This window comes from Opisthorchis viverrini, assembly GCF_000715545.1.
Source record: "Opisthorchis viverrini unplaced genomic scaffold opera_v5_46, whole genome shotgun sequence".
Lineage (NCBI taxonomy): Eukaryota > Metazoa > Platyhelminthes > Trematoda > Opisthorchiida > Opisthorchiidae > Opisthorchis > Opisthorchis viverrini.
The window spans coordinates 602,989-622,986 of NW_008751703.1; the positions used below are offsets into that span (position 1 = coordinate 602,989).

Genomic DNA, 19,998 nt, shown 5'->3' on the forward strand with positions numbered 1-19,998 from the left:
CTAACAACAGGTCTCCGAGGACCATTCGACTGAACCAAATGAGACCGCTTGCGGATGTTTCCAGCATTTCTTGCCTCTTCTATTTCTTCGGACTTTCGGACCGACCAAGCTTCCCGTCTACACGGACACAGTTTCACCTGGCATCGGAAGATGCTTCGGGTTCAGTTTTGGTCGTGGCCAATGGGAATCTGTCGCCGGGCCTCCAGAAAAGCCATGTTCTTATCAGAGATCCAATGTTTCGAATGAGGTTGGCTGGGCTGTACCGCAATCGGTGGCACCGGTTTCGAGTGCTACTTTGGGTATCTTTTCCCATTGGCCGTTAATATCTGACGTCGCACCATCCACCACGCTTTCGATTATCCAGTTCCAATGGGTCCGTTTGATTTCCGGATCCACTACCTCAGTGACCAAGTGAGGAGATCGCATGTTGCTCAGATCTGAAAAACGCAATGAAAAGAAGACCGGAGTCAATACAGATGGTTCAAAAGGAGCGGCAGGCAGTGATCGACTTTCACCACCAGTAACTGATTGCGATGCTGTCCCTATGGGTTCCGGCCCTGTTCTTCGGATGGCAGTACGTTATCAAACGATTTCCGCTGTTCCAGGAATTGGTACTGCAAGGAACAGTCTGTGGTCGGTACATATCTGAAGCAGGCACTCTGCTTTGTCTGAGCGTCTCGTATGCAGTCCAAATGGTGAGATGGCGCATCATTGGTTAGAGCGCCAATTCACTGACCGCAACGTCCGTGGTTCGGACCCGACCTTTGTATCTCGACTTCCCCTGTCCAGACTGGCAGTATCCTAGCTCTCTGACTTCCTTCGAATGGCGTGGCAGTTAGTCACCGAAAGTTACAGCTGAACGGTTTTTAAACAGTCCAAGATGGTCGATCTTTTTGGCCTCACCGACGCTTAGTCTTCCTACCTGAGACTTTGTGTCACTAGCAGTCACAACGATATCTGAGCTTTGAACCCGTTGTGAAAGAGCACCTTGAGCGTCGAGGTCCTTTCACACGTTGCCAAACGAACTATATAGAGACGACTATCAACTGGTGTCCAGTCAAGTGGGGTGGTTCCGCTTGGTCGCTGAATACGATATCCACCCCGGCATATTCAGCTGCAGCAGCCCCTTCATCACCCGAGGTGCTCACACGGAATCTGAAAGAAAACAAGGGGCAGTCAGTTTGCTTACAGTAATTGCGTCCTGTATACTCGTTTCTGACAGCATACATCAATGCAGAGGGACTCCAGCATACGAGCAACAGCCGCTTGTTGCGAACATTCAAGGCAACTAGGTAGGCCGGCTTTCGGGGTCTGAAAATAGACTGAATTACTTGGGATTGTTACTGAAGTCAGACACAGAAGTTGCTACTGATTCCAATGCATGGCGAACAAAGCAATCAGTCCTAGATCTGGGACGTGCGGAGATGTTATTCAGATTGGGGTGGGTAGGGCAGAGCAGGGAATACGTGAATGTGAGAAGAAAATGGAAGAACTGAACTGAACTTCCTCCACTCTGCCCTTCCATCTGTTTATCATACTCAGCTTGGAGACCCGCGTTTCCAGGTTCTTGATTGTTTTCGTGCAGAAAAGGTGCATGTCGCGTTGTTCGGTCGACTGGGTAGAGTCGTGCAACAAAGGAGTGTATGCCCCCTTTCGTTTTTACCGTTATTGCGGGTACTCTGCTGTCACTTCTTTTCTGTGAATCCTGTCTACGTATGCAACCCTGTAATCATGGTGACCACATTTGTATCCACGTAATTATTTTTTCCGTTTCCTTCTCTCCTTGAAAACAGTGCTTCATGATCGCCCGTTAGCTGTCTAGTTGTCACTCCAACAGTATGCAATTTCGCAGCACTGTGACCGAATATCCGCGATATTAAGTGACAATTTCCATTTAAGATCCTTTCGTATCTTCTTTCTTGTTTCAGACCACTTTCTTGTTCCTCACCGGACAACGTGAATGTGTATATAATTGATGTCGGACCCAGCGTTTTGGACCCCACCATGTTCTCCAAACTTCGGTGGGGACAATGTAGATATCCTCACAGAACTTGAGACAGATTTATTTTTGGACCCCATCCGTTAGTCATCTGATATTCACCGTAATACGATTTAGTGTCAGTAGGAACCTTCAGCCCGGATGGTGTTGTCGGTTTATGTTGTGGTCGACTTACATGTCTCGAATTCCTACAGTGAGTATTTTCACCACTAACTTCTCATATATATAGGTGCTTTGAAGATGGTCCACCAGCTTGTGATATAAAAATAGATCCGTTGGTCTGTATGGGCAGCATCTCGGCGAATGTGCTGCTCCTCTGTTCACCTCAGTCGACCCATCAAGAGAAATTCACTGTTTGTATGGAAGCTTTTATCTAATCATTCTCCCAGGTGTTCATAACGACATCAGTCTTCTTCTGACGGCATTCCTGAATGAAATCAGGTTAGTCGTCACTAGTAGACATACAATTACACATCCTCAGATGGCTTGTGCATGACGTGAATACGCTCATGCTTGCCGTTGCACAGTTTCGCTCAATTCTCTTGAGCCTAGGACACTTGGACTATAAACAGAACACTCACCTCTTTCATGTACATTTGGAGTTATGGATAAGTTTTCTAAAGCTTCTTGATATGTTGAAAAAGGATACAAGTACGTTGTTCATTTCGTCGTATTTGTTCGAGTAGACCTGGTGCCGCTGGTGAACTCAGTCCTCAACCTAGAGCCTACGAGTGCTTTAGATGCCTACGGTTACTTTCTCGATATCTGTCTGGAAAATTTGGCCTCTCTCCATTCCGTGGTACGTGAGTTGAGTGAAACGGGTCACAAGTTTTCCTTCTTCAGTTACAGTCATCAACTTCTGGATGCGCATGCATATCCTACTTGTGGATTCTACTTATCCGGTATTCCGAAAAGGTACGTACAGACGACGTAGAAGTGTTTTTCGGTCACCAGTGTTGCAGCATCATTGGTGCCGCCCCTGTGATATAATTCTGTTACTTTCTTAGTCACGTTGACTTATTGTGACTTATTCACGTCGTATCTTCTTCATATTAAACATTTGAACTCGATTATCAGGTTTCTTTTGGATTATCTGAAGGCTCGGTATATCTCGCACATTTCCACGCCTTGTCCTACAACTCACCCGCATTTGCCTGAGGTGCGTACCATCAGAATAATCGTTGAACACCAATCGCTCTTAACACACTTGTCGGCTTTTAAAGTCCACCTGCTAGTCGTCACATGGTCTCCGTATTGGACCTTCGCTGGGGGGGGGAATTTTTCATTATCGGCTAGGCTTCCGGTGGCCGTGCCATAGATAACAAAACAAAAACCCACCCAGTGACCTACACACTTTCAGTTTGGCTGCCCATAGCGTCGGATCACTCGTTCAACTAGTAGGGCTGACCTTCTACGTTGAAGTATGCTATCTTCTCAAGCTTAGACTTCAAGGCCAAAATGCTTACTCTACTTTTGCCACTGCATTCAACCAACTACGCTCATTTGGACCTCATGAGAAAATATTTAGGGAATCATGTGTCGGCCTCGCAATAAGTCTGGCGAATCCGCTTTAGTTTACTGTATCTCGGTGAATTCCTATCTGCTAGCCGGTTCAGTGGCGTTTCTAGGCTTCTGAGCCATGCTAATTATGCTAAGCACCGAAGCACAGCGCTTATCGGCTTTCGAACATATAGTGGCTTCACTTACAGGATGAGATCCCCTAGATCTCATTACACTACCAAAATTCCGAACTGTTTGTTCGTTTGTCGACCCTCCGCACCCCGACCTAATCCACTTCAGACATTGTGAAAGGTGACTTTGTTCCGCAACTCTTCCATGTACTCACACCGTAGTCATCGCTGGCTACATGCTGGAGAAACTTGCGGCCAAGTTACTAAATTTGGGCCTGGTCAGACCAACTTGGAGATGATTCATGTAGCGGAGAATGTTTGTTCAGGCCAATGTATATAATGGACCGCTACTTTCTAAAACCGATTCCGGCACACCTGCCGATTTTTCACACGTTCGCTGTTCCCTAAAAAATCATGAACAATACTACTCATACATTGTACGACGAGCACACTCGGTTTTCATGGACGCCCTAAGCACCATGTAGGTTCACCTGTGGACACGAGTGCAAGTAATCAACCGTTGTTAAAATGAACCGGCTTCGCCGTTGTAACCTCAAGCTGATAGGAAATCGTGAACGCGGTAACCGCCCACAATGGACAAATTGGGTGTATGCACGCCTGGTCGATGTGCCTGGTACTTATTGATGCACCGATGCCTTTCGTCGGCACAACCATCCCAACAATTCGTGAGATGGTAAATCTTGGTGGTCTGGTCGTGCCAGAAAAATGCAAACCACCCACAAAGGCTTTCCCAACTTGTGTGCGCTGTTAGACGGGAACGAGCTAATCTGAGTCCGGTTCTACGCGGTGATTTAGTAGCCACCCTAAACAGACACAACGAGCAGTGAACAAAATAATTCGGACAGCATTTCAACTATCCAATGTCATGCCGATGCTACCCAAACAATTGTTTGTACCGATTAGCCTATCCCTACGGACCCTCTGACCAGTTATGAGGCAACCACAGAGGTGTCGTTAACGTTTTAATCACGTTATCGGAGTTCACACATTTCCAACATCTATGGAAATGTCGGAGAACCAGCTTAGCATTCGGAGGACGTGTAGTACGCCTCGGTGTGTCACTAATCTGTAAATGCGAACATAGGCGTTCCGAGTAGGAAACAGCAGACTGATCACCGTGGTTTGTGGAACACTACCGATGTCTAGTGGGAACCATGTGGCCAATGAAGAGCCGAGGATTTTTGTTGCCACCATACTTTTGTTCCGAGGCAACACCAAATACGCTGGCCGAGACATACCAGGACTGTGGATTGCCTTGCTAAGCCGCGTTCGATATTGCGTGACAGGATTGAGACCAAAAAGCAATCAAACAAAGTGTGATTGAGACATGCTGCTACGTGTTGAATCTGCACTCACTCAAGCTAATCTTTTCTGTCCAACCTAACCAGCATTTGACAGAAAGCCGTGCATTGGAACGAGAATCTGGGAGTGTTTAGTGGAACTCTTGTAATGACTGAATATTGGTCGTGATAATCTTCTACACTTGATGTATTGATGGCAGTATCTCGGCTAAGTGGATGTCGTCCAGCACGCTACTGGGTTCTATTCTTCATCTCCATAACCACTGGTGTAGCTTGTCCTTGGAGCCTTACCTAGAGAAATGGCCATCGCTGATGCGGCTGATTATGGTCCTCACGTTCGGTCGCCAAACCACATTTCGATCTTCCATAGACTGCTTTCACTGCGAGTGGTTGGTTCAATCGTTTCACTCTTGAACGTGATCGGTCGGATGTACGGAACAGGACAGTAGCTTTCACCTTGCGTTTTTCACTTTCATAAGGTTTGTAAACTTCTTTGGTGCTAGGGCTATACACTACTCATGAGGTTGTTGAAAGATCTTCGACAGCCCACGACCAGTTTTGTCCTTCTTGGGGCTTATCAGGTAGGCGCAGTCCCCGATTTCCCAACCCAAATTGCACGAACTTAGCGAAATACACTTATTTGCATACCAGTTTGGTTTTTACGGGAGACCCACTTGCAACCCAGCCTAAAGCATCATCAACCAGAGATTCAGTTGGGTTCCAGGTGAGTCTCCCATCAAAACCAAATTGGTATGCAAATGACTGTATCTCGCTTCTCCGATGACTTTATCTTCCTGGTTTCGTAACGATTGTGCCACGAGTCTTTTTAGACCCACTCGGTGAGGTGAATGATCATCCGGGCCATAATTACGGTACGCTTAGTCATCCCTTAGAATCATCCCTATTCGTATTCACTACAGGGACATCTAGGAACCATCGTCTTTAGCACGTGAAAGATTCGGAAAGCATTGTATTAGCCGTGTCATTTGGCCGCAAAATGTCAGTCTAAAGCCATTGGACACGCGGTTCACATTCATATTAGTCCATTTCTCCATCCTCAAGTCAGTTAAACGCGATCCCCGCTACGATTAGTACCGTTGGATAGCCTATGGATACCCGGTCGCCACTCCGTGCGTGTCATGTTGAAATTATCAGTAACATCGTGGACATTCGCTTCGGAGTATTTCGAAAGTGTCTGCATCAATTCCATTAATGAGCCGACTTTCAGGTTCTGCTAGGCTTTTTTGGTGTTTTCTACCAACTCAATTAGGACAAAGATGGCTGAGGATGTCTGCCCCAAACATTTTTTCCTCATTACTTTGTCGAGGCGCATACCCGAGTGCAACGACATCGTGATTCAACTGTTTATGCTCATGATTAGTATTTTGATTCTTTCTGCTGTAGGTTCACTCTGGTTGGTTCAAATATTTGCACGGTAAACTCACAAAACTTGCTGTACCGAAAAAAACCTGTATTTATGGTACGTTCCTGCGAATTGATATATAAGTTTTCTACATTTCCTTAAATGCCGGTTACTTGTTCCCCATCGGATTTTATTTTCACTTTACCTATTTCAGTATTGGATGATTTCTTTAACCGTCAGTCCGTAGAACAATATGCGAAGATGCACTGTAAGAAATTCTAGTTAGAAGTTGCTTCAGTGTCTTAAGATTCATAGCTGGTGCCCGTGGGAACTTGGCGAGCTAATGCTGTTGACGACCGTAGATAGTTTGTTACCAAATAATGGGGTCAGATGTAGCTCAAAATTTGACGCAATTTGAAGTGGACTATTATTCCGCGGAGTGAGGGTTTCAACACCATCATGCTCTGTTAAGCTGCACACTGTTTGGCCAGCTCACGGCGTCCAAAAGGCTGAATGTTGGCAGAAACCATTCAACTGTCGGCTATGGCCAGGTATATCTGGCCAAAGGGCTTATCAAGCCAGTGGAGGTATCGGTATCAAACTGGAATGAAAAGGAGAAGATAGGATAGTCTTTCCGAACTCCGCTAATTGTAGGAAAATTTGGGACAGTTGTAAATTCAACACGTGAATTGTGTGTATTCATATAAATCAGAGATGTTCCTGTTTGGTCGGAAGAGCCCATTTACGAAGTTATAAACTCCCTAGACGTCGAGAACAATCACAGTTATTGGCTGGCAATACATGTGCTGGTGTTCCACTATTTGATGTAATGTGAAGATGTGACCAAAGTACCCTGTTACTCAGAGGTAACTCTTCTCCATGGTCTCACATTTGCATCCCCTTTACCAGAATTAGATGTCACAGTAGTGCTGAAACCAGTAGCCACGCTTTGACAAGTATCAGGTTTGTACTTCTATGGTTGAGGTAGTTGCGTCCTTGTTTCAACGGGGAAATAACGAATGGTTGGTTTCAGTTTTCCGGAGTGCTTTTTCCAGTATACGTTCGAACACTAGATAAGGACGAACACAATGATCCGCTGTTGTCTTTAAGTGATACTGGTGGAAGCTCGTCTCACACGACGGCCCCAGGGGTGTTTCAAGGCAGGAAGGCATAATTATTTCATGATTATCTGAGGGAGTATCTAAACTCACAGACCACTATTTGAGTTTGACCATAGGAAACCTATGGTCAGCCATTCATTAAGAGGACTGCAAGAGAAACAAGAAAAAGAGGGCTTTCTACATCTGCACAGTCACAGTTTGCTCCTCCGTTTCTATGGTTCACCCTTTGGACAACGATAGTAAGAGACCCGGCCCGTGGCAATGTAACTGTGTCGGTTATTTGTTTTACGCATCCAGTGCACTCCATCTAAAAGTTCCCGCGATACTGATTTTGTTGCCCTTTTCACGTAAATTTTAGTGCTTCCTGCTACTTCGATTCTCATCACTGGTTGTAATTCTTGTTTTATAGCTCCCAACACGCTTGAACGTCTTCGCCCTGATGTATACCTGACGGTTGAGACTGAGAGAAGTGGTCAGTCAACTTGGTCACTTTACTGGTCGTTGTTGGCTTTCACTGCACCGTTGCACTCCATGTACATGAATTTCCAAAATGGAAGTGAGGTAAATTTCTGCTTAATCCAGTCAGTTTTGACCGTGATCTTAGATAGCTACTTTGAAAGTTGGCCTTAGAAAGGTTAGAAATCTGTAGAATTTCTTCTGAAATAATAGGAAATTTTTGTTCAACCACTGTTATCTTCACGCTGTCAAAACCTCTTGTTTTTCCTATTCTGCATATTCATCACAATTGACGGCCCCAAATTTCGAATGAGAGCCTCCATCCTCACCTTTTTACTCCTTTTTACTCGACTGAACGTAACACTTATTTCATAATCATGCATACGAGTCAGCTGTTGGGCAGGCTGAATAATCCCGTTCCTGGACAACGTTATGAGGAAGTGAGAATCGTGCCTATAGCAATATAGTCGATTGTGTCATTTTTACGCTCAGTCTTGTCTCTGCGTGCTCATTTCTGTTTCAGTGCTTGCTTTGGGAAGGCACTTAACAGCCTTTTCAGTGTAGGCTTTTGTGATCATGCTCATCTGAATGGATCGATCAAACAAAGGTACCGTTGATATAGTGTTCGACGGGTCAACAGAAAGTAGCTTCTCTTAAGAGTGGATCCCTGGATGGAGGTAGCTTTGATGTATTCTTGATAATTTTTTGTAACCGTTTGTTCTAGGTACTGCAGACTGTAGATCTAATTACGTTAGTTCTGTGATGCTACTATGCACCTTGAGTTGACCACTCTATCATGACTCTTACCGATGACAGTTTGGCGGTTGCCCGTTCGTTTGCTCTCAAAGGAGAAATCCATCCATTGTTCACACCGGAACGATTTTTAGCACGGGGCCAGCTACGTAGTTTACAAGCATCTGTTGCATGCATTTACACGAATGCGAAAACTTCTCAGCATTAAAAGGCCAAGTATCTACAAAAAATGGTCGTATAATTGAATGAATTTATGCGTCTAGCGCATTATGTAGCACAGTTCAGTGAATGTTTTTTCTTAGGCTGTTAGACTTGAGATGTTTATCGACGGTGACCGATCATGCGCACGTCTGTGACTGGAACGAAATCATAGGCGTTTGTTCGCAGAAATCAGGATAGTAAATCCTATCGGTAGATTCTCAACGTTTTTCCCAGTCTAATTTCAATTGCGTGGTGATCCCAAGTCCTAATATCTTCGACTAGCCTGCTTTTCTTTTTTATGTACTCCATTTGCTCTTTTTCTCAGGTCCCCAAAGGTTTACTACAGAAGTTCTCTGTAGTTATATGGCTTATTCGGAAACAATTCCTTGGGGTAAGTTATAATTCGTTGTGGCATACTTCAATCAAACATCGTTACATCAGACAATCGAAATAAAACCATCAATGGCTTATTACAAGTTCTTTGTTTCTCGCGGGTCTTTAACCAAACCCAAATCTTGATGGTCGAGTCATTCTTTTCAAGTGGATTGGCTGTATAGTTGGTTTACCTTGCTTTCCAGAAATATGGTCATCGTACAGCTTGTGGAGAAGTAGGCTAAAACCTTCGAATAGAAATAGAACTGATCTAAATAACTTTCGAACCTAAAACACAATGTTGCTTGCACCACACAGCACATTGAGCGTTAGTTCAAAATTGTAAGAAATTACTTCAACCCGGTCTGCTTTTCATCCAGTAATCAGACACGAAGCACTCTGGTGTCATCAAGTTACCGATATGGGTTCAAAACCGCACTTCACTCACAGATCAAATTATCATGTTCGTTTTCATCACAAGAGACAATCCAAAAGCAGATTAGCTCGAACAAACGCCAGGTTGGACGGAGTGGACGGATGAGGTCTCCAGCCAAGATCCAGCGGCCTGACCGATGGTTTTGGTCTCCACAACTCCATGCCGCTTTTCAGTCTTCACCGGGTTGTTCGGAGACTAGAGGCGCGCCCTCGAAACAAGTCCCTGTGGCGTTGGGGACGTCCGTCCTACACAAATCCCCGAGTTACTCGTTGATTATATCACCGTTGCTAGGCCTCGGTGGTCTAAGTAAGCGACATTGTGCAAGCTGGCCCTTGATCTTCCCTCAAAGTCAGGAACGCACTACGTATAGGTTACAGAAATATCCATTCTCCGTTCGACGTGGGAGACCAAATTGTCACTGTACTGTGATATTCCATGACTTTCGGAGGCACTAATTCTTGGTTTCGGTTCACACCACAGAGATCCAGGGATGGAAGCCTACTGTCTGTACCACAGCGACCCAATTGATAACCCGTACCCGAACGGTCACTCCCCTTAGAAAATGTGTCAAAGACTACTCATTCTCTCGAGAACCAGCATCATCCAGGATTGCAGCAGCTCGTTTCAAAGACTTCAGTGCACCGGTGCAGTAGCCCCGTAGCTAAATTGATTTGGCCCAGGTAACCAAGCCGCTAAAGAGGGAATGTCCTCAGGTGAAGGTAATATCCCGGCGGAGATCTACAGATCCCGTTTGCCGGCAGCCTTCGAACCTCTTCACAAGCTTTTCTGTTGGATGCAACAGCGTACCAGGGAATCCGCCCCAGCACACAAATTCAACTTCGAAAGCAATTGTACAGTAAATGTCGGCTTCGTCAATAACCAATCCGTTACCTGAAACTGGAACTTGCGTCGATCCAACAGCTGCGTCCCACATCGTGAACGCAGAGATGCTAGGCTATTGCAGTTAGCTAAATTCGTTGCTATTGGGAGAGGTCAAGTGGAACTGTTGGAACAGAAGGAATAGGTCGGCCTATGTACATTACTGTGCTGATCGACCTATATTCGACATACTGAGGACAAATACTCCTTCATTCTTGACTGATATTCTTCCGTAGTACGTGCCTGAAGAGGATTCGGCCGTTGGCTTCCTGCCTTCCATTTAGATCGCTCACCTGCACTGGAACTCCGGGTGTTTTTATTGCATTTCTGGCTCTGGCGAATGCCACTCTGTCAGTTTTGATTCAGTAACTGCGACATTCCCAAAGCTATATACCCATCCCCTGATATGACGACAGATATTGTGTTACTTTATGACCGTCGTCGCACAACAACATGTGAAACCGTTGTCATAGACTAGCTGGTGGCACTGACCACAGTCCATTACACCTAGGACGACATCACACATATGGGTCGGCCACAACCTTGAATTCTACCGTGAGTTGAAGGGTGCCACTTGTTTTGTTGTTTGTTTCGTCTAAAACCGTGCAAAAAGTCTGTTTTGGAGGGTTGGTGATTACATATTTGCTTGTAATTTTCAAGTGTCAGTGACAGATGGTTCACGAAGATATCTACTGTGGTAGTTGTTCGGGCGACTGTTGATCTGTTCGCGTAGCTTGGCAATCATCTTGCAAACTGTGTGTCACCAAGCTTGGCGAACAGATCAACGGCCACCTGATCAACTACCAATGAGCGCACCCGAACTGCCAATACTCCGGTACATTTCTTTGTCTACCCTGTATTCTGGAACACTCAAGATGCTCGGTTGCTTGACAAACTGTCCTTTGGCACCTCATAGTGACACGTTTCTCACTGAGTTTTACCTAAACGTCGTGGTCCAGATACGTCCAACGGAATAATGGATTATAAGTTGTCCTGTTCATAGTTCGGTAGATGCATTTATTTCCTATGGCAAGTTGATTTCACATCGATTAGCCTCCCCAGGCAGAGTCCTCGGTACGTGACACACCGATAGCTGGTGCCACTGGTGAATGTGGTCAAGTCCGGCGGCTAGTGGCCTGCGTGCATAGTTGCCCTGGCTTCTGTGAGTGAATTCAAACAGCTCAACGTCGATGAAACGTTTAGGTAATTGTATCCAATCTATGGTTGTCCTGGTTATTCCGCCTGTCGCTGTTAAGGTAAACTGTGGCAGCTGGAACCATCGTATCTCGATGTATGGTTTACAACTGACAAACGGAACTAAACTGAACTGAACTCTTGCGTTAGGATTCCCCATTAATAAGCTTCACCCTATATTACTATGGTAGTCCTGCTAAGAATTTGAATAGTCCTATTCATGCATCACTAGTTTATTGAGCCTTGCTGGAAAGAGCGAAATCGATAACAGTACCACTTTGCGTGAACATTCAAAATGCCCTACTCGCTTCCGTTGATTTATCTTGTCGCTGGAAGAGGACTCAGTGAGGATAATCGAATAAAAATAAATTATCGTCCTCCCAAAGCATATTTTCGTTGTATGACTGCCATGCCACTGGAGCTGAGGTGCTCCCAGGTTTTCTAAGCCTGGACAGGAGCGATCGAGATTGGATTCGAGCCGCGCACCTTCCCCTCAATAAGTTCGTGCTGTAACCAGTGGACTATCTCGAGCTCATCAGTGACGATGGTCTGCTTGGCCAATGAAGTTCACCGTCAGACGACATTGTCTGAGCCGGTTGTGCACCAGTCCATCTATTTTTACGTTTCGCCGTTTGGCTTGCTACCAGGCTCTCATGAAGAAATGTTTTGTCCTGCGCAAATATCCACACACAAATATCCCACAACTATCCATGTGTTTGGTCTCAATTAGGCGTAAATCAGCTTACGCGGGGATAGCCCGAGATGTCATCATCCCTTTCGCTTTGCTCGTTTCCTAAATGGGGTTTTTGCGGTCTGCGATGGTGGCCCACCCATACAATCAAGGTACAAAATCCCTTGTTGTCCTTACACTTACGTTGTGAGAGGCCTTCCCGACTTTGACTTATCGATGCCGTTTATTTTATATTTTTGCATTAGCAATGGCTCCTGAGTGTTTGTTTTTTGGTTCTTTTTTTTCAGGAGTCAACGCTTTCGGAAAAAGATGCCCATACCTCACTGAAGTCCCTACTTCAATTGATCGAGGTTTGGGGCTCAAACATCGAAGTTGTTCGCCTGTTGTGGCTATACTTTTCTCGCAAGCTGGTGTGTTTTTGATTTTCATCCAACTTGTTTACTCCATGGTTAATCGAATCGATCGTACTTTTGAGTATATAAACCGAACCGGTTTTGAAACTAATCCTAAATAAAACGGACCTTCCTGTCCGCAAAATACTCGCGGACCGCTGATATTTGTTGAAGCAAAGAGCAGTGCTGCTACCTACATGTTTGAAAAAGTTGACTGGAACTTAATAATCCCACTGAAAACTTTGCTACTTATGTATAGTCGGGGTACGTCTGTTCACCGGTGTCCTAATCGCAGTGAGGCATCTTGGCTTCACTCCCAATTGATCATCATCATCACCATCAAAGACAGCAACAGTGTCGGCACTGATGCTTCCGTCCCGTACAACCAAAAGAGTTTTTTAAGCACCTTTAAAGCCTTCAAAACCTAGAGAAAAGAGTGGGTGACGGAGGGGACTTGGTGCTGGTTTACCGTAACACTCAATCAGGCGATCTGGAACGAATTGATGGCACGAACACCGTTGATGTCGGTCTTTCGCCATTTCTTACAATGTTCCCAGCCAAGCGTAATAGGAGACCCCATCCTGGAAGTTGTACCCCGCGAACAACAACCAGACTCTTCGTAATCTCTTTCACACCCTTCTACCGAGTCATACGTTGCCAATCTCGCGGATTGCGCCGTTCTGAAGGAGGCGTGGAGAATAACACTTGTATCGGCAAATTGTGTTTCAGCATACGTAACGTATGGCTAAGTAACAGGAAGGTCAGATTCCTGAAAGCAACTTTAGAACGCCCGGAACCTACTGCTCCACCAAAAACTCAACTAGAAAGCCGGCAAGCATCCAGGCCAGTCAATCATTCAATCAATTCATCAAAACCTGATGAGTGTTCTTGCGCGCCACAGAAGCGCGACCGAATGTAATCAGCGTTCAGGCTTTTCACAGAGGCACGATCGATGTTGATGGGTGATCACTAACGCCTATCAGACAGCCTGGATCAAAGTCAGAAAGTCCTCTTTAAATAGCGTGGGGCCGTTGTAACTTTTGCTCTCTCACTCACTCGCTTGTTCAGAATACAGCCGTTGTGTTCCCTTCTGTGAGTCTTTTCCCTCCAACACTAGGCACTGGAGCAGGTCAGCAGCAAATACCACAGATCGACGAATCAGCAGATATAACACTAAGCCACCGTAGTTGATTGGGTTGGATGTTTTCCGTGACTGAAGTGCCCACCCCACAACCAAACACCCGTTTTTTAATTACCCAGATACAAATCCGTTGGTTGGATACCAGCAACGCTTTTGTGGCATCGGTGGTCGCAAATCTGAAGACGCTTCAAATCATCTGTCCGCAAAGGCCATGTCCCCCAAACCACGCAACAACAAAACCCTTGCTGTATCCCGGTACATGCTACCCTTAAGACCCAGTGGTACGCCTGTTTGACCCCACAAATGACGCAAATTAACAAACGAGATTCGGACTCTGACTTCATTAGGCATTTTTCAATCAGATCTAATACACAGCGAGGTATGTGACATCTTCCACAACTTCAACTACTACTGCTTGAATTTCGAAGGATATGTTCAGGGTCTCCACGTTCCGAAGCATGACCTTGCACTTTGAAGGTGCAAGGCGCATGTCGCAATGGTCAGTTTATTCAACAGAACTGGTCCTTGACCTTCGTCTCTGTACTCCAAGTCGACGAGGTTCTCAGCAGAAACAAATTGAATACAGGGGTTTTGAAGACTTTTCAGCGTCCGCCTCATTATTTCATCGACGATGAATTTGACCAAGGACGAAGAGAGTGGACATTCTTGCAGGACACCACTTTCTATGGGGTGGCTTTCATAGGGCCCACCATACGCTCTTACGCGCTCCGAAGTATGTGAATAGAGAGCCCGGGTCATGTTCGCAAACTTCTGTTGAGCAAGTGTGTTTAATTGCACTGACTGGTCAGATTTATGGACTTTGAAGTCACTGATGCAACGGTGCTCCTCTGATGACCCGTGTTTTTCCACCTTTCGTTATCTGCACTAAGCTCTATGAGTTTTGGTTCGCCTGGGTGTTTCGAGAACTGTTATTTGACGGCAGGGCATTGTGCATAGTTAAATTCACCCACCGTTCCCTTGTTCTGCATACTCATAAAGTGCCTTAAATTACAAATGAACTGTTGAAGAATCCATGCGCATAGATCGCAATGCTGATTATACGTCTTGTTAAGCACTCCTTTATATCGACATCCTTAATCCAGGATCATGGACTCCTGCCCATCGGTGAACAGAAGTCAGCTGGACCCTCATCAAACCAATCAGGTATCAGGTTAGTCCTGGCGTTCCCGTTGTGTTCTGATATAAAAATTGTCGTCCAATATCTATTTTCTGCGGTAATCTACCCGGAAAACATGCACTGAAACTTCATGAATTCGCTTCCAGCGGAGCTCACGCTTGAGTCTTCAGACGAGCCACTATTGTTTGTCCCATGAAGTTGGTTCAGTAATAGAAACCCCTGTTATCAGCATCTATATTTTCACATCCCTTCTCTACGCACTTTGGTTCTTGACTAACGCTTGAGGCTCGGTGTTTCAGAATGGGAATCAACGTAACTGATGCAATCTTGTCCGCATCTTGATAGAACACAACTTAGCATGTGAACAACCCAAACTTTGATTTTCTATCTTCGCCTGTTATTCTCTCGAAGCTCAATATACTTCCTAGCATTTCCCCCGCATATCTTCTCCAAGTGCCACGAGTAGCCAGTTCTTGACTGTCAGTCTCGAGTTCGCACTATGGTGTATCAACTGCTCCGCGCGTTTGTTTGTCTGTTCAACATGAACCGTGGGACAGAACGACGTTTCAGATGAGAATTATCTGGCCACACGTGTATAACATGTAAATGATCATTGGTGTACGTCCTCAGTTTCAGTGATTTCGAACACGGCGATTGGTTGTTACCAAAAAACCTTCCTCGTATGCTCTGTGTCCTGATGTTTAGAATTGCAATTATCACTTTGAAACAACTGCAGCTTTGCCATCTCAGTCTTATTACTCTAGTTCTTTATCAGCCATTCGAGTACTTGGTGATACCAATGCAGTACTTTCTGTTTGCATGAAACATCCATCCAAACAAGATCTGCAAAGTAAACAATCTTCGCAACGGGAGTATATTACGCTTTTCTAAAAATCCTGGGTCCCCAAATCGTCTCGTGAGTGAAGACTGCTATGCTGATATCTTGTTTCAAAAAAATGTGGATCTTGCTTACAGGTCTAATTGTTTGAGTGGGAATGGGCACATGGTTACAGGACAACATATATTGTACACATTCGGGACAGGGCGTACGAACGTGAAGTTCGGCAGGGAAGATTATGTAGAGTTAAACGTGCTTACCTCAGCAAAGGCGGGGGGGAATTCGGCAGCTGTGGATCTTGACAGTTACTAGCCATTGTCAGGTGCGGCGCATGGTTAAAGTGCCCTGTTTCCCAGACCGGAATTTCGGAGCTGTTTAGAGTTTTTCATAAGCTTCTGAATGTCTTGGAGACGAATTTGAAACGATATAGTAGACCAAAGCGATGTTAGCTACCTGTGAATGTGGAAACCTTGGCCGAGTCAGATATGCTTGAACAAATTCTTAGTTTCTGTTATCTATCCACCCGACTACGGCTTGACGCTCAGTGTAGGTACTCTTGCATATTGGTCGTTTTTCTTCAAACCTAGCAGTACATGAGAATTTCTCTAACTAGTGTTCAACCTATTGGAAAATGTTTGGGACCGATTGGGAAATCATCGTTTCAGGGGGGTTTGGTAAACAATTGCTGGATTTATTGCTGGGCAACGTTTCGCTTTTGACACAAAAGCTTCGTCAGGCCGAGTAAGCAAGTAGGTTGATTGGGTTTTAAGACAGTCGGGGAATCAATCCGTGAGATTCCTTATGACTAGTGACGTGATCGGTGCTGGGTGTCAAAAGCGAAACGTTGCCCAGCAATAAATCCACCGATTGTTTACCAAACCCCTCTGAAACGATAGTGTTCAACCTTTTATACGTATATATATATCGACTTCGACCAAACATACAATCAAGCAAGTGAGGGCGGGAAACTGATTTCAGCATGCAGTCCGGTCGCGGGTCTGATTTCAAAAGCACACGGTTCCAGTACACATTAAAGTTTTCCCTAACATATGGGTTAACTGAGATCAATACGAACGGGAAAAGTTGTGGAACCTGAGGGACTGTACGTACGAATCTTAGCTAGGAACCCAATCCTCAAAGATAGGTGAACGTTTAGATGATTTATTCCTGCCACCATATCCAGAGCATACATTGTTACTGTTGTTTGGTTAAAAAAGACAGTTACGGTTATTGTAAGCACGGTCATTGCACAATAAGCGTCGTCGCTGTCAATCTGTTCATTCGAACTTTTCTGGTGTACGCGCTGCAAACTGACATGTCCTACCTGCTTTGAATCGGGATATTAGATGATGACTCCCATCTGAAATACGCTCGCATCTTTTCATTGGTAGTATTTGTCCTCGGCCCTTCCACTCGCTTAAGGTTCCGTTATTTTCCCATTCCCTAGGTTTTCTGATTGGCTCTCAAAGGTTCAACAGGATCAAACTTCCGCGTAAGTCCACCGTTGTGCTTTGGAATTCCACCCTACATTGTCCGTGAATAAGTCTTTTTGTAAATATTTTGAGAGAATTCTTCGTTCCCGTGACTTTTGACGTTTCCTTTTAATTTCCAGACTCACCGGTTTCGAACTCTTTTGTTCGGTTATTCGCACAACACCAACAACGGAACTAAATGAGCTTCGAGGAATGTAGGTTGATTTTGTTTTTTAAGCCAGATTTTCGTGGCTCCAGGTTTCGACTCGGTTCATCCATATTGTACGTATGTTTACATTTTTCATGCTGATCTTGGCTAATCAGTGCATTCTTAATGACCTGTTCCCATCGAAAATCATAGAGCTGGGGCGAGATGGCCCAAGTGGTTAGAGCTCGGATTTACTGACCGGAAGGTCCGTGGTTCGAACCTGACCTCTGCCCCTCGAATTCCCCTGTGTAGGCTTGGGCAAATTGGCAGTACCCCACCCCTCGTGCCTCCTTCGTGTGGCATGGCAGCTAGGCACAGAAAGGGTGCCACAGGTGAACGATTTTTTTCATAGAGCTGGCAGAATGGGTTTCTACGTCGTTTTTCACCTAATTTTCAAAATTCTCTTGTTTATTGTTGCTGCGTCATTACGAACAACGGCAGTATGTTTCTGGGACTATTCGGTACCCTCTATTTAGCATACACTCTTTATGCTTCGAACAGCATTAATAATAAGTGTGGAATGTTCTCAGTTCTTCTGTGACTGCATCACGCAGGTTAGTTGCATGATTGCTTGAGAATATACATAAACTAGAACGAGGCTTTACTATCGCTCTGTTTTGGTTTCGCTGCATCTGTGAGCTTACGTTACATTTTCAGAAGTCTACGTCTTTAAAAACGTCTTTAAAACTAAGCATCATTTTTCTGTCACGGCTGTGGATATCGGGGTTAGCCAGACCGGTCATCGATTTGTTAAAGAATCGCGTGATATGCTGAACCACTTTAGCTGAGCGCTCACCCTTAAAAATGTGTTATTTTTGAGAAACTCTCGCATACTAGACACGTCCGTCGCAACCACTCATCTCGAATTTCTCCCCTTCGATTCATACGTTTGTTCAGCCTGAAGTTCCAGTTACGGTCACTTACCCGCCAAGCGTTGTCTCTATACTTCCTCCTCTTGGGACACCTTTTCGATGAGCATCTCTCCGGGGGGAGAGAAAAAGCCGCCGAACTTCCCCGATCCTTTGCAACCTTGGTGAGTTGTTCTTCCTGTTCATCATGGCTATAATTTTCCAGGTAGATATAGTTTCTGACCAGTTCCCTGCGGACGTGTCTGCGCAGGAAACGCAGAATTGGGACAATGGGCGACGCTGTGCGGCCTTACAAGGAATACATCACCTCGTTCTACTCTGTGTTTATTACTGGACCACAGGGGTTACCTCGAAGCTTATGGTGCACTCAGAAATGAATGAAAGTTTCCTACGTTTGATTGGTATCTCCACAGCTCTTCGACATAGTCTGCTATCGAGGTAAGATGCTGCTAGCTGTTATCTTACCCTGAGTATGGTTTACGGTGGAGACTCATAAACACTTCCCCTAGGATGTTATTCCTCTGTTAGTATTCAATAATCTCACCTACTTATTCCGAATAGAGATTACGCGTGCATCTCCCGACTATTTGATTATGATTTTCATATATCAGCTTTTGTGCAAATTTTGGAATCGTTAAAATGCATAAGAAGCGGGTGCTCTTTTTTGGGACCGAAAAGCATACAGCTACCCGATTCACTGCATTACCTGATTTTTTCCAACAATGAAGGTCGTAGTCACTCTTACCTGGTCAATCGAAGCCAACAGCTACTTTCATCTTTTTCATCCAGTCGATCATTAGTAGTAAATACCGAAACTTGTCGATACAACTATCGCTGGCTAAAAAAAACTCGGGATCCGCAGATTTTTTACAGACGGGGATGCAGTTTATTGTGACTAATAATTTATTTTATTAATAGCGACTTTGCCCAACGGTACATGTGAACTGTTATCAACTTGCCAAACGTCTTTTTTGTGTGGAAAACACGACTGTTGTATGACGAAGCTGCGATTCGTCTCGAGGATTTTCGTATGATGATCAACTCATCTCTGAAGGTTGAGCTGATTCTTCTAATACAGTCACTCGTTCTTTTAAAAGTTCACGTCTGTAGAACGAAAAATGTAATCTATCTGCGTGGTTTTTGTACGGTAAGAGATGGATTTCTTACAAACTGAACGGTCTTTCTGTGGTTTGCGATCTTGTTAGTCGGTGGTTCGGTCATTTACTGTGCCATTATTTGTCAACTACGGTGCCCTTCATACGCGCTTATTATGCTATTATTCCCGTTCACCTTAACGAACTTGCAGATGCTGAACCTCTACGGGTAGTGGTGAGAGGGAAACTGCACTCTATATGTGCGGTGTGTGTGTGTGTGTCAACGAAGAAAACCCCTGCATACTCACGCGTTCTAGCTAATTCAATCAGAATTTTAGAAAACCATCATGAAAAACGATCGCTTGTGTTTTCCCCAATGGTGTGGTATACTGCACTTCATTTGGCTCCGTTGAGATCTTTCATTTTGT

At 44.9% G+C, this 19,998-nt stretch overlaps 1 protein-coding gene across 1 annotated transcript in view; it reads left to right on the forward strand.

Moving 5' to 3' along the window:
- Positions 1–2,480: 2,480 nt before the first annotated feature.
- The window catches only part of T265_13220 (hypothetical protein), a gene marked incomplete at both ends in the record, with an annotated part of 45,287 nt that continues 27,769 nt past the window's right edge, over positions 2,481–19,998 (forward strand). Inside the window, 11 exons of the mRNA XM_009167826.1 lie at positions 2,481–2,650; positions 2,686–2,914; positions 3,077–3,158; positions 6,357–6,432; positions 7,846–7,997; positions 9,172–9,237; positions 12,706–12,828; positions 15,055–15,122; positions 17,540–17,614; positions 18,505–18,640; positions 18,682–18,914. Of these exons, the coding sequence (XP_009166090.1) occupies positions 2,509–2,650; positions 2,686–2,914; positions 3,077–3,158; positions 6,357–6,432; positions 7,846–7,997; positions 9,172–9,237; positions 12,706–12,828; positions 15,055–15,122; positions 17,540–17,614; positions 18,505–18,640; positions 18,682–18,914 (1,382 nt within the window). The remainder of the gene's footprint in view (positions 2,651–2,685; positions 2,915–3,076; positions 3,159–6,356; positions 6,433–7,845; positions 7,998–9,171; positions 9,238–12,705; positions 12,829–15,054; positions 15,123–17,539; positions 17,615–18,504; positions 18,641–18,681; positions 18,915–19,998) is intronic.